Here is a 12,684-nt window from a genome sequence, read left to right as displayed (position 1 = left end):
CACTTCAGTACACCTTTCGGTGTATGACCAATGACATGTAGGCCCTTACAACAGTCGTGCACGTTCACCAGCCACTCCAGAATGGCCATCCGTTTGGCACTGCCCCCTAGCACTGCCCACGCTTTAGGTAGACCTCAAAAACACTCTGACACCATTAAACTTGGCCCATGCAATTATATCCCAGTGACCCGATGTCTTCCATTAAAGGGCATATTCTGCCCTAGGCCCTTTTCACACGTGCAAATAAAACACAACCCTTCCCGGATATTGATGCACCCATACAACAGCGAGACTCCCCCCCCCCCCCCCCCCCCCATCCCCATGGAATCAGCGTAAACACTCTGGGGCATAGACTCTGGCTTGTGTGGGTGCAAATGGGCGTCACACCTGTGCACCACACATCACACTGTATACGCAGCTGTCACTTGTTTGTGCACACCACTAAAAAGACCATCGTGCCACAATACCCCTTTACTTGTATCAAAACTTAGCAACATTCCTCCGGGTAAAGTGCTCAGAAGCTCCTGGCTGTCGCTGCACCCCTGGTTTACCACAAGAGCACCCCACAATAAATACCCTCCGCACACCTTCAATCACGCCCCTACAACCAGGGATTCTTACCGGCAGCCTCCCCAGAGAGGCAGGTCTCAGCGGCTTCAGCTCGGGCCCGTTGGGGGTGGTGTAAAGGCAGCCCCCCAAAGTCGTCCCCGCGGGCGGCTGTGGGTAGATCTGGGTGAAGTAGGTGCCGGGCCTCAGCTGCGGGCTGGAGAGATCAGGGCCCACGAAAGAGAGCACCTTCTGCGGCTGGGCAGAGACAAGCACCCGTCCCGGAGCGGGGGATACCCCCCGGGGTACCTTCAACATGGCGGGGGAGGGGGTACGAGATCAGAAAAATACCCTCCGGGACTGCACCCCTGCCACTAAGTAGCACTCTCCCTACAGTCACCCCCTACTAAGCCGCGCCCTACTCCCAGACGTGGCACACCAACATAAAATCAGACACCCAATAGCCCATCTACTATACAGCTGATCCCCTACTAATATACAACAGCGCCCCCAAACCAAATTGCAGCACCCCTATCAAACAGCAGCAACTAACTCTCCCAGGGCTAGCAGTATGTACGCAATCTTAGCAGGCAGCGGCTCAAACGCACACAAGCAGCACCCCAATCCTACAACAGTCCCCTTCACTCTAACGCTAGTTTTACCTACTCTTGCAGGACCCCTCGACCCCCACGGACGACCCTTAGATTAGGCTCTGAAGCACTGTGCCACGATTCCCTACTCCCCCGGCCGGGACCCCCCCTAGCACTGCCCTGGCCGCCCCCCTGATTTTCGCCGCTGGGTCAGACGGGTATTTCCGGAGCTGGGGGGGTCCCGTCGGGGCGGAGGAACACGTAGGTGGCGGTTGAAGGCTCGCTCTGTCCCGGATGGACGTGGATTCTGGCCCGGACTTGGGCCGCTCGATTGCTCCTCTTCCTCCTTCTTGTTCTTTTTTTTAGCGCCAAACTTGCGTGCCGCGAAATTCGGATCTCCCGCGGAAATGGGAGGTCGCTGATTGGCTGTGAAGCCTAAAGGGAAAAGTCGGCAGGCCCCGCCCAGAGGAGAAGGGAAACAAAACAGCTACAGATGGTTCGTTTGCCCTTAAAGGCAAAGTACACATTAAATGGGATAGGAGAGTGTTGGGGGAGGGCTGCGTAAAGGAGGGCGATCTACGGGAACTGGGGGAGGTTATAACTTAATGCACAGGGGATGAATAAAAGTGGGTGGGCGACTTAAAGGGTTAGTGAATGCTAGTCCGTTTAATAATGTGGACGTTTGTTATATTTTTAGATAACACTAATTTCAGAAATTTTTAATTAGTTAATAGTATCCGCGATGTTTATTTTGTTTCGAACTTGAAATAGATGTAATTCAAAAAATGTGCACTAATGGCAAATACATGTGACAAATTTTAATTCAAGCAAATCACCCCTATAACTTAAATGTGCATCGATGATTAAGGAATTGTTGAGGGAAAAACGAAACCAACGAGAAACGCATTCTGGGTTGAAAACAGGGGAGTTGGTACCCTTTGAAAGTGGTAGGGTGAGTGAAGTGCTCCAACACTTCCCCCCCCCCAAAAAAAACCCCAAAACCTCCGTCCAAAACTCCAAAGTGAACCACCCATCCCTCCAAAAGCCCAAAATAAAATACCCCCTCCCTCCAAAAGCCCAAATAAAAACATGACACTAACTATAAAAAAAAAAAAACAACCAATACACTTACATGCATTTCACATAATCAAAAAAAAATGAAACGACACTTACCCATGGGCTGCACTGCTCCTCTGTGTTCTTCTCCTTCTCCGATGCATGAAGAGCTTCTCTAACCAATCAAGATGCTGCGCTCATACTATTAAACCGCATGAGAGAAGCACCTGGATTGGATGGAGCAAGCTGGCGGGGCACTCCTTCAGGCCCCAGAGGCCTGTGCTTGGTCTCCACCAAGCTCTCTTAAGACAGTTGGGTGGAAACCTTCAAAGTGCGCATGTCACTTTGGCCGGCACAAAACAGCCGGCCAAGTGACAAGCGCACTTTGGGATATCCAATCAGCCCTGCTAAAGTCCTCAAACGCCCAGCATGTCTCTGGGCTCGGGGCTAGCACTGTTGCAGTGCATGCTGCGCTGGTTCATAAAATGACAATTAATTTTTTCATTGCCATTTTATTTTTTCCTGTGTGGCTTACAGTGGGAGGGGGAGGTGCTGGGAGGTGACAATCCCCCCGCCCTTAAGAAGAAACCACAGCTGGTTAAAAAACGTATATATAAGATACGATGGCCAACATTTTCTCTTCAAGGCTATCCTCTGTCCAGTACATATTGCAGGCCCTCTGATATCATACTAATCTACTCTGTCCATTCCCCTGTTGTGTGTAACGCACTCAAGCCACATTTAGACTTCAAGTCTGTCTTTTTGCCTGTGTGTCCATCAAGACCTTTTGTTGGATGTTGTTAGTGTTACTGATTTTGTAGCACTGACTGTACGGAGAGTGACTCCATACATTTCCAACTACTTAGAGGAAACTGCAGACCACCCAGTCATAAAATCTCTAAGTGACAGCACAATCACACTGCACCTGGAAATTAAAAGTAGTAATCTGTTGCATTGGGACAATGATCTCTGCCTGACCTAGAGGCTGCAAATGTCTTTAATGGCCTGGGGCCCTCTTTTCCCATCCAAAGGAAAGCCCCACCCCACATAAGAAAGCCTTTTCCCCTACCCCCATGCTTGTACTTACGTGCATAAACATTGCCCCAGATCAGGGTAAGAAAGACAAAAGTGGGCTCACAGACACAGCACTAGTTCATGAGAAGAGCAGCACAGACAACGCCAGAAGAAACACCACCCAGCAGATCAAAAAACTCTCAGGCTGACCAAGCATGGTACCAAATCACACCAGCATCCCTGGGATCTATAAACAAAAGCCTGGCCTCCGATGAACAAAGTGGGTCTGAGGCGCAGAATCACACTGGGAAGATGAACGACTGGAGCAGCACTCATCTATCTCAGTTCACACCCGCACTCTTGAGGTCCACATGTAGAGGCCCGGATTCTGACTTACAAAGTGAGCTCATGGTGCAGAGCCACACTGAGAAATGGAACAGCCAAGGAACACCCTCTACAGTCTACTGACGCCTTTTACAACACCACCCCCTTTTGTACCGCTTTGTTCGCCATAAGTTGGCAGGGTATGCTCAGACGTGAGTCCCTTGCTCACTTTGCCACTGGATTCAAGCAAGCCTGGCTGAAGACGGCTGAAATGCCAGAAACCAGTTCTAGGAAGCTTGTTTCCGGTCCAGGGAAGGCATGGCTTGGCAGTTCGGGCTGGACTGTTTCCATGAGGCACCGGGTCAGACTGATTTGCATATGGCCATGTCTGAACTGGGGTGGCGGAGTGGGCTAAAGAACGGTGATGGATCAAACCCAGATCTGTTGACTGGGTGTGAGTGTTTGATTGGTTCTGATGTTCCGTCCATCACCACCCTCTTTTGTACTGCCTTTTACAACAGCCACAACAATGAACACCGACAAGCTAGATATACAAATATCATTTCTGAAGACAATGGCGTCATATAGTTTGTCAATTAAAGAAAAAATGGCAAAACTGAACTCATGATAACAAGAGCATAGACCTATGCAGCAGAAAGAACACAGTCTTGTAGCTGCAGCCTGGTCATTGAAAAACTATCAGAGCTGAGATCTGTCAAGCGGATCAGCAGAGGTCATGGTTACAATGCGGCGCACAGATCAATGCAGATAACTTCACGGCTAGCCAAGCATCAAAAAAACAAGACGTCCAGAGTCTTGGCCGGCACAAACTCTGGAGTACACAGGACACAACCAACCATGACCTGAATCCGCAAGCATCTATTAAGCTATGTGTCCCAAAACAGCTGAGAGAGGAACCCCCTACAATGCCACCCAAAGAGCAGGCCATTAAATCTGCGAAAAACCTGGATAAATAGCCTAATGACCAGTTAACCCCACTACCCCTAGGAATCTGCCAAACTGAGAGTACGAGCCGCACACTGGAAATCAGCACTCAGGAAATCGTCCCCCCACTACATCTCAAACAGCTTCAAGCCAGGACACGTCCCATGACACCAGCTCTGTGAGGCAACGCGATTCCTGGGGAGGTGACTTCTCCTCACTTCCAGCTTGGGAGATCCAACAGGAAGGATATGGTCAGAGCCTGCAGCACTCTAGTCCTCAGGCATGCTTCAGGAAAGCGGACCAGCCCTGCCCAGTCTCCTACATGGACAACCTACTTCCGTCAACATGCGCCAGCCTCGTAAAATGGACACAGAGAGGAGCTCCACTCAAGCACCAAAGCTATTTCTGCTTCTCATGGCTTCTTCCTCTGTCTCCAGTAATGCACAGGGGCATGGCAAAACATAAATTGAGACGGGCACATCAACTGCTTTGCCTCCGGCGCTAATTTTCCAGCCAACCTATAATTCTCGAGGTCCTTTGGATATTTTCAACAGGACAAATTTACTTAAAATCTGCTCGTCCCTCTCAGGCCTCGACAAAATTAATAGCAAGGGCTTGGACCGCGTAGCTTTCTTGCGACTTGGATGAGGGGAGATGAGGGAATCCTCTGAAATACGATTCTAGGAATCCATATTCAAGGACCTTATCCTCCAGCACAGCGCCCTGCTGGAAGAGTGGGCGTCCATGTGAGCTCACCAGCGCCAGAGAAATATCCTCACTTTTTATCCCAGCCCATCCGGGACAACCTTGCCATTACAGGAGCCAGCCAATCTGTGTTAGCAGGTGCAAAAGGTCCATGCAGGGACTCAATACAAGTAAAGCAAAACTTAAAAATCCCCTTATCCATGATACATGGAACCAGGTGTACCGGCTTACCGCCGTCTAGCAACACAAGTCTTGACTGGCTCGCGGTTGCACTTCACAGACATTCTTAGCACACAGGAGCCAACAGAAAACCTGACCACTTCGCTCAAGAGTAAGATCGCTCTAACTTCATGGAATATTGCAGGTGCAAGCAAAATCACACTGGACCCCAAGCTAGAAACATAACTACGTGCATATGACATAATATGCCACCAGGATGCTTGGACGCTTGGTGAAACACCCCTCCGGAGATACAGACAATTCCATAAACCTGCAGAAAACAATGGCGGTAAACGCAGACCAAAAGGTGGCCCTCAACAAAATTATAAACTCTTCCCCTCAACAAACTTTTTTAACTCATCCAAAAGCCTCCTCCTACTGCTATGACCTCCAAAAAAAAAAATATATATGTAAAAAAAAAAAAAATCTAAATCCTTCACTCTTCTATCCCTCCTCTATCCTTTTCAATCAAAATAACAGACTAACATGTTCACTTCTCAAATTTCATATTCCACTATCCTAATTCACCACTAATCCTTTATGGGTTCCAGAGTAGCATGCTACTCACCAATAAAGCGCTTCAACACCCCATCAGGGTTAGAAGCGCTATATAAATGCAAACCTTTTTTCCTTTACTACCCCTCCCCAACCCTTCTCAATCCAAATAACTGACTAACATATCCACCACTCAATTTACTTTCATATTTCACTATACTAATTCAACACTAATCTTTATGGGTTCCAGAGTAGCGTGCTACTCGCCAAAGAAGCATTTCAAAACCTCATCAGGGGTAGCGAGCTCTATATAAATACAAACCTCTTTCCCTCTTCCATCCCACCGCCTACCCTTCTCTATCCAAATAACTGAATAACAAATCCACCACTCAAATTACTTCATATTTCACTATACTAATCTTCAACACTAATCCTTTATGGATTCCAGAGTAGCGTGCTACTCGCCAGAAAAGCGCTTCAACACCCATCAGGTGTAACAGGTGCTATATGAATGCTAACCTTTCTTCCCCTTCTATCCCTCCGCTATCCTTCTCACTCCAAATAACTGACTAATATTCACCACTCAAATTACTTTCATATTTCACCATACTAATTCACCACTAATCCTTTATGGGTTCCCGGTGTAGCGTGCTACTCGCCAAAAAAACGCTTCGACACACCATCATGGTACCAAGCGTTATATAAATACAAACCTTTTTTATTCTTCTATCCTTCTGCTATCCTTCCAAATCTAAATAACTGACTAACCTATCCACCACTTAAATTATTTTCATATTTCACTATACTAATTCAACACTAATTGCCGAAAAAGCGCTTCACCGCCTCGTCAGGGGCAGTAAGTGCTATATAAATGCAATTACAATACAATACAATACAATAAACACAATCAAACGCAATCAAACTTATAACAAATTCTCCATACATGCAAGCACTACTAATCAACAACTGCAAATCCAAGTCTTGGTAAATCAAGGTCCTGGTAGTGAACCCTAAGGCCGTCCTCAGCCAAAAGGCAATTGCAGCCTTAGAACAAGCTCTGTTCGAACTTAACAACCGACACTCGTGCGCAGAATGGATAGTGACCGGAGACTTTAACTTAAATCTGGCTAACCACCGCAGGAACAGCACAGATACAGGTGCCTTGGATGCTGGCTGCAACATACCTGAGCAGGTTTCAAAATACGCACAGCTCGATAGAGCTGACCACCAACTACTGTCAAGATTTGAAGCAATGGGCCTTAGGGCACTGAATGGAAGGTTTGTCTCAGATCACCCAATGGCAGCAACTCGAAAATCCAAATCAGCAGAGTCAGTGCTAGACTATGTATTCATCTCTTTCCACCTATTCCATTGGGTCAAAGCTTTTTTCAGTAGAAAGCAGCTGAGAAAGCGATCACTGCGCTTTAATGGCAGAGATCACAAACAACAATGATTATGTTGCGGAAAGGTGCAATATAGGACTTCAAGACACGGTAGCAACGTGGCATCGAATAAGATGAATGGAAGTCACTCAAAAATAATACCAGCACTGGAAAATTACCAACCCACCAGGCAGGTGGGAACCACAGAATCCGGTGGCTGCCTGAGTAAATGTACTAGCAGATAAAAAAACTCCCTTGGAGCAAACAATTGGCAACGTTTGCTCCACCAATGCTCGTCCAACAACAGATGGTACAATAGCCCTCTCAAACAACAGAAGCATGCCTTAAAAGCTGCAAAAACAAATCAGCGCTTGCACGCACCTTGCTCTCTTTCTCCTACATTTACAGAGATCAGAAGGAATAAAAGAAAGCTATGTGAGATGAAAAGTGTGTTATTGTTAATTGGGATTTCTAGAGCGCATTATTACCGACAGGTCTCTAAGCGCTGCGAGGAAGAGCCCAACCTGGGCACATCTGCAGAAGTGTGCCTTAAAAGCTTGGCTTAGGTGGTGCACCAGGCTTCAACAAAAAGGAGTGTTTTTAGTTTCCTCCTGAACGGGAGGATGAGAGTTTTTTGTTTTTTTTAAATGTTTGAAAAGCTTTATTCAAGAAAATGTTAATACAAAGGTATCAGCAGAGGCTTAAGAAATAAGCAAATAGAAGTAAAATAACATTAAACAAGCTAATATCATATAGAAACGAGCAAAAGCATTTAATACAGTTTTTAAGGAAAAACGGGGAAAAGGGAAGGAAAAGGAAGGAGATAAAGAAATAAAAAGCGTAAAAAAGGGGAAATGGTGACAACGTATTGTGAAAATATAAAAGTATGTTTGAAGAATAAGTGCTGTAGGCAAAACAACAATCAAAATGCAACTTAGAAGAACAACTATAACAATAAATAAATCATGTACTATTAATATAGGAGAAGAAGAAGTAATTTCCTCAAGGCGGTTCAAAATTTTCCGAAGTGATACTTGATACATTCTTCCGAACCATCCGATCTAAATATGAGGTAAGAGGTAACCAGAAGAGATCCCTATTATGTGTAGGATTATAGGAGGAGGCAAAAGCGGTATCAAGTCTGTGAAAGTGACATAGAGAATTCCACCAATAACGTATGGAGAGCTTTGTGAGGGATTTCCAGTTAGAGGAGATGTGTTGAAAGGCTAGAGCCAGCATAAGGTCAAAAAGACTGCAAGAGTGTAGAGGAAGATCTAAAGAATCAGATAAACTGCCTAAAAAAAGGGTAGATAGTGAATACTGAGATGAGAGTGTGAAAATACGAGAGATGTATAGCCAAACAATATTCCAGAATTTAGAAACAGAAGGACATAAGAATAAAAGATGAAAGAGGTTAGCGTTAGGGGCAGAACATGTCCAACAATTAGACTCAGAAGAGGAAGAAAAACGGGCTAGAGAAAGTGGAGAGAAATATAGTCTGTGATACAGGTAGAATAAAGATTGAGTGAGGGAGGTAGAACGAGAAATTTTCAAAGATCTGGACCAAAGTTTATCCCATAGGGCAACGGACCAAACACAACCCAAGTCCACCTCCCAAGAGAGCTCCAGTTTAGATTTAAGGCGATCTGGATTAGGAGATGAAAAGAATTTATAAATGAGAGAGGCTTTGGGAAGGGTTGAAAGAATTTTGAGAAGAGGAGCTTGGGAAACAGAGGAAGGGGAAGAAGGAAGAGAGTAAAAAATATCAAGGATAAGTGTCATCAGAGTAACAAACTTTTGCAAAAAGGAACGAGGACAGTGAAAGGACATCTGAAATTGGGGAAAGGAACAAGGAGACGCTCCGTCAAAAAACTGGTTCACCCATATGATGCCCTTAGACCTCCAAGATTTCCAGAAGATGGCCCTATTATTTATCAGGATGAGCGAATTATACCAGACAGTGGAACCCAGAAAAGATTCCCGAGTAATAGGTGTAGGATTGACAAGAGGCTTTAAAAGAGAAGAGGTATGTTTAAAAAAAGGAAATGACGTGTGCGGAGCCTTGGCAGAGAAGCGTATGATCTCTCCAAAAGAAAAGGGCAACAACAATGTTTATTCGATGTGAAGCCAAAGAGGAGTGAGAGGGGAAGGAATGGACGCAAGCCATCTGGACGCCTGACGAAGAGAAAAAGATTTATGATAGAGACGAAAGTCTGGGAAATTGACACCACCATTGGACTTGGATTTACGAAGCCGTGCTAAAAAAATTCTAGATTTCTTTTTGTTCCAAAGAAATCTTGACAAACAAGAATCAATACGTTTAAAATAAATTGCGGGGATGTGAACGGGTAACATGGATAAAATGTAAATTAAAATGGGAGCTATCATCATCTTGATTGAGTCCATTCGCCCCCACCAAGAGAGAAAGAGGGGGTTCCAGGAGGAAAAGAATCGTTCAATACGAGACAAAACCGCAGACATGTTTAGGGTAATTGACAAGGAAATAGAGTTGGAAAACCATATTCCTAAATATTTAATTTTAGAGCTATTCCAAGCAATTCCAGTAGAGGAAAAGACACAAGGGGTGCAAAATTTTGTAAGAGGAAGAATTTCAGTTTTATCCGAATTGATTTTATATCCCGAGACCTGTGAGAAAGAATCAAACTCAGACAGTAGAGAGGGAATAGAAGTATTTGGAGCAGAGATGAATAGAAGAATATCATCCGCATACGTAGACAGTTTCAATTGATTATCAGCATAAGGAAAACCCAAAATGGAATCATTGTTACGGATGGAAGACAAAAAGGGTTCAAGGGCAAGAACAAAAAGTAAAGGAGATAAGGAGCAACCTTGACGAACACCCCGCTGAAGAGGAAAATATGAGGAAACCTGACCATTGTCCAAAACCGAAGCTTTAGGAGAAGAATACAACAAAGAAATAAGAGAGATGAAATGAGGACCAAAACCATGCCAACGCAATGAAGCAAATAGGAAAGACCAATCAACTCTATCAAAGGCTTTCTCTGCATCAACAGAAATAGCCGCTAAGGGAATAGAAAGAGATGAGACCTTATTTAAAACATTAAGGAAGAGGCGAGAATTATCAGAGGTAAGCCGGCCTTTAACAAAACCACATTGCTCCTTACCAATGAGGTGGGGCATTAGGGGATCTAAGCGTAAAGCCAGTACTTTAGCAAACAGCTTATAGTCCACATTTACTAAAGAGATCGGGCGATAGTTCTTGCAGAATTTGGGATCGCGACCGTCCTTAGGAATAAGACAAATGGTGGCTTCTTGAAATGTACCCTCTGCCTTACCCAACAAATAAAACGATTGAAAGAGAGAAAGGAGTTTGGGAAGTAAAAGGTCAGAAAAGTGTAACTAGAATTCAACTGAAAAACCATCAGGACCTGGAGTTTTACCTTTGGTGAGAATGTTCAAAGCCGCAGAGAGCTCATGTAAAGAGAGATCAGCTTCCAGGTCTGGGAAACTAAGATGAGAATTCGAGGGTTTAGGAAGTTTGTCAAAATAAGCTTGGACAAGAGAGGGAGAGGGAGAAGATTCCGGCATGTAAAGAGTACGATAAAATAACTGAAACTGGTCAAGAATATCTTGAGCTTTATGCAGTAAGGTGTTGTCAGAAGAGTAAATAGAGTCAATAAAAGAGCGCTCCTTGCGTGACTTAAGATAATTAGCTAGAAGCTTCCCTGCCCTGTTGCGACCGCCATAGTAACGAGCACTACTACGAAGAAGCATCGACGAAGCATTATCAGTAGTAGATTTATTGAATTCTAGCTTGGCACGAATAAGATCCGGAGAGACGGAATTATAAGGGGAAGAGTAGAACTTATGCTCCAAAGATTTAATATGGGCTAGAATAGATTTCTGCTTCTGAAGAAAACATTTCTTCTTTTTGGAAACAAAATCAATAACAAACCCGCGAGCTGTAGCTTTAAAAGAGTCCCAGAGAAGATGGGGGAGATGTTAGAAACATCGTTTAACAGGAAGAAATCAATAGCAAAAAAACGTAAAGAAGAGGAGAAAAAAGGTTCAGTAAGAAGAGAATTGTTAAATCTCCAACGAGAGGGCTTGGGATGCGGAGGAAAGAGGTCAAGATCCGTTACAATAGGAGCATGGTCCGAGATGAGTATAGGTTCAATAGAAGAAGATAGTAGGTTTTGCGATAAGGAGAGAGAAAGAAAAATATAATCAAGGCGAGAGAAAGATGAATGAGGAGAAGAGAAAAAGGAAAAGTCAAGGGTGTCAGGGTGTGAGAGTCTCCAAGAGTCAGTGAGACGTGCTTGAGAAATGGTATCTAGAAATTGTTTGTGAGGTTTGTAAGGTATGAACCGAACCGTTGACTTACGATCAAGAAAGGGGTCCACAATCTGGTTACAGTCACCACCTAGAATGAAGAGGTCATCTTTATGTTGAATACATTTGTTCGTAATTGAGGGCCAGAAAAGTACGTCGGGTTGTGTAGGGCCATAAACATTAAACACAGTCAGAGGAATAGAATTAATTGATAACTTAGCTAATATCCACCTACCATCAGAATCTGTTTCTTGTAGTAAAACCTTATATTTTAACTTTTTATGACACAAAATAACAACACCATTCTTCTTATTGGTAGAAGGAGAAAATAAAACCGTACCCACCCATCCGCGCTTTAACTTGAGAGATTCAGCCTCAGAGAGGTGAGTCTCTGGTAAGAGAACTATGTCAGGGCTATATGAAGCGAGGTGGGAAAGAATCCTCTGACGTTTAATGGGATTGTTAAAACCTTTTACATTCCAGGAAATTACTCTGAATTTAAACACTGGAGAACATTAACAGAAACAATACCTACAGCAACAAATAAAAAGAAAGAAAATGTCAAAAAGTGGAAGAGAATAGAAGCTAAATAAGAAGGCTGAGTTAAGATAAAGGAAAAGAAAAGTAAAAAGTGCAAAACTGAAACATAACCAATAAAAAGAGAGGATAATGATATAAACAGAGGAAGAGTGAAAATAAGTAATAAGTAGAGCGGAGGCAAAAGGAAAAGAGGGGGAGGGTAAAAAGAGAAAAATACAAGAAGAGACAGTACAAATCCAAAAAGGACGACTGAAAATAACATACTTGAAGGGGACATGAAGAGGATATCGGGGCAATGGAGAGACGCAACAAGAATGACCTCCCGGAACCAGGAGACCAGACCGCACCAGGACGGGAGATGAAGAGGACGAACCATAAAAGGGAGTAGGGGAGCACATCAATCAATCTGGGTAAGGAAAATAAATATAAGAAAAGTTTATAATGAAAAGACAGACCATCAAATAGTTAAAAGCGATAGTAAGAACGGGATAGAAGAGAGATTTTAAAAGAAAGAGAACCAGTAGAAGTAGCGACAGACAATGAAAAGCATCATA

The 12,684-nt window shown here is 44.1% G+C and overlaps 1 protein-coding gene across 1 annotated transcript in view; it reads right to left on the bottom strand.

The window, feature by feature from the left end:
- The window catches only part of E2F2 (E2F transcription factor 2), a 42,808-nt gene extending 41,376 nt beyond the window's left edge, over nt 1–1,432 (bottom strand). Inside the window, exon 1 of the mRNA XM_085647655.1 lies at nt 622–1,432. Within this exon, the coding sequence (XP_085503781.1) occupies nt 622–864 (243 nt within the window). The 5' untranslated portion in view covers nt 865–1,432. The remainder of the gene's footprint in view (nt 1–621) is intronic.
- Nucleotides 1,433–12,684: the final 11,252 nt, after the last annotated feature.

The sequence above is a fragment of the Triturus cristatus genome, chromosome 3_2 (genome assembly GCF_964204655.1).
Source record: "Triturus cristatus chromosome 3_2, aTriCri1.1, whole genome shotgun sequence".
Classification (NCBI taxonomy): Eukaryota; Metazoa; Chordata; class Amphibia; order Caudata; family Salamandridae; genus Triturus; species Triturus cristatus.
Note: the sequence above shows the minus strand (reverse complement) of the source record. Positions and strands in the feature narration are given on the sequence as shown.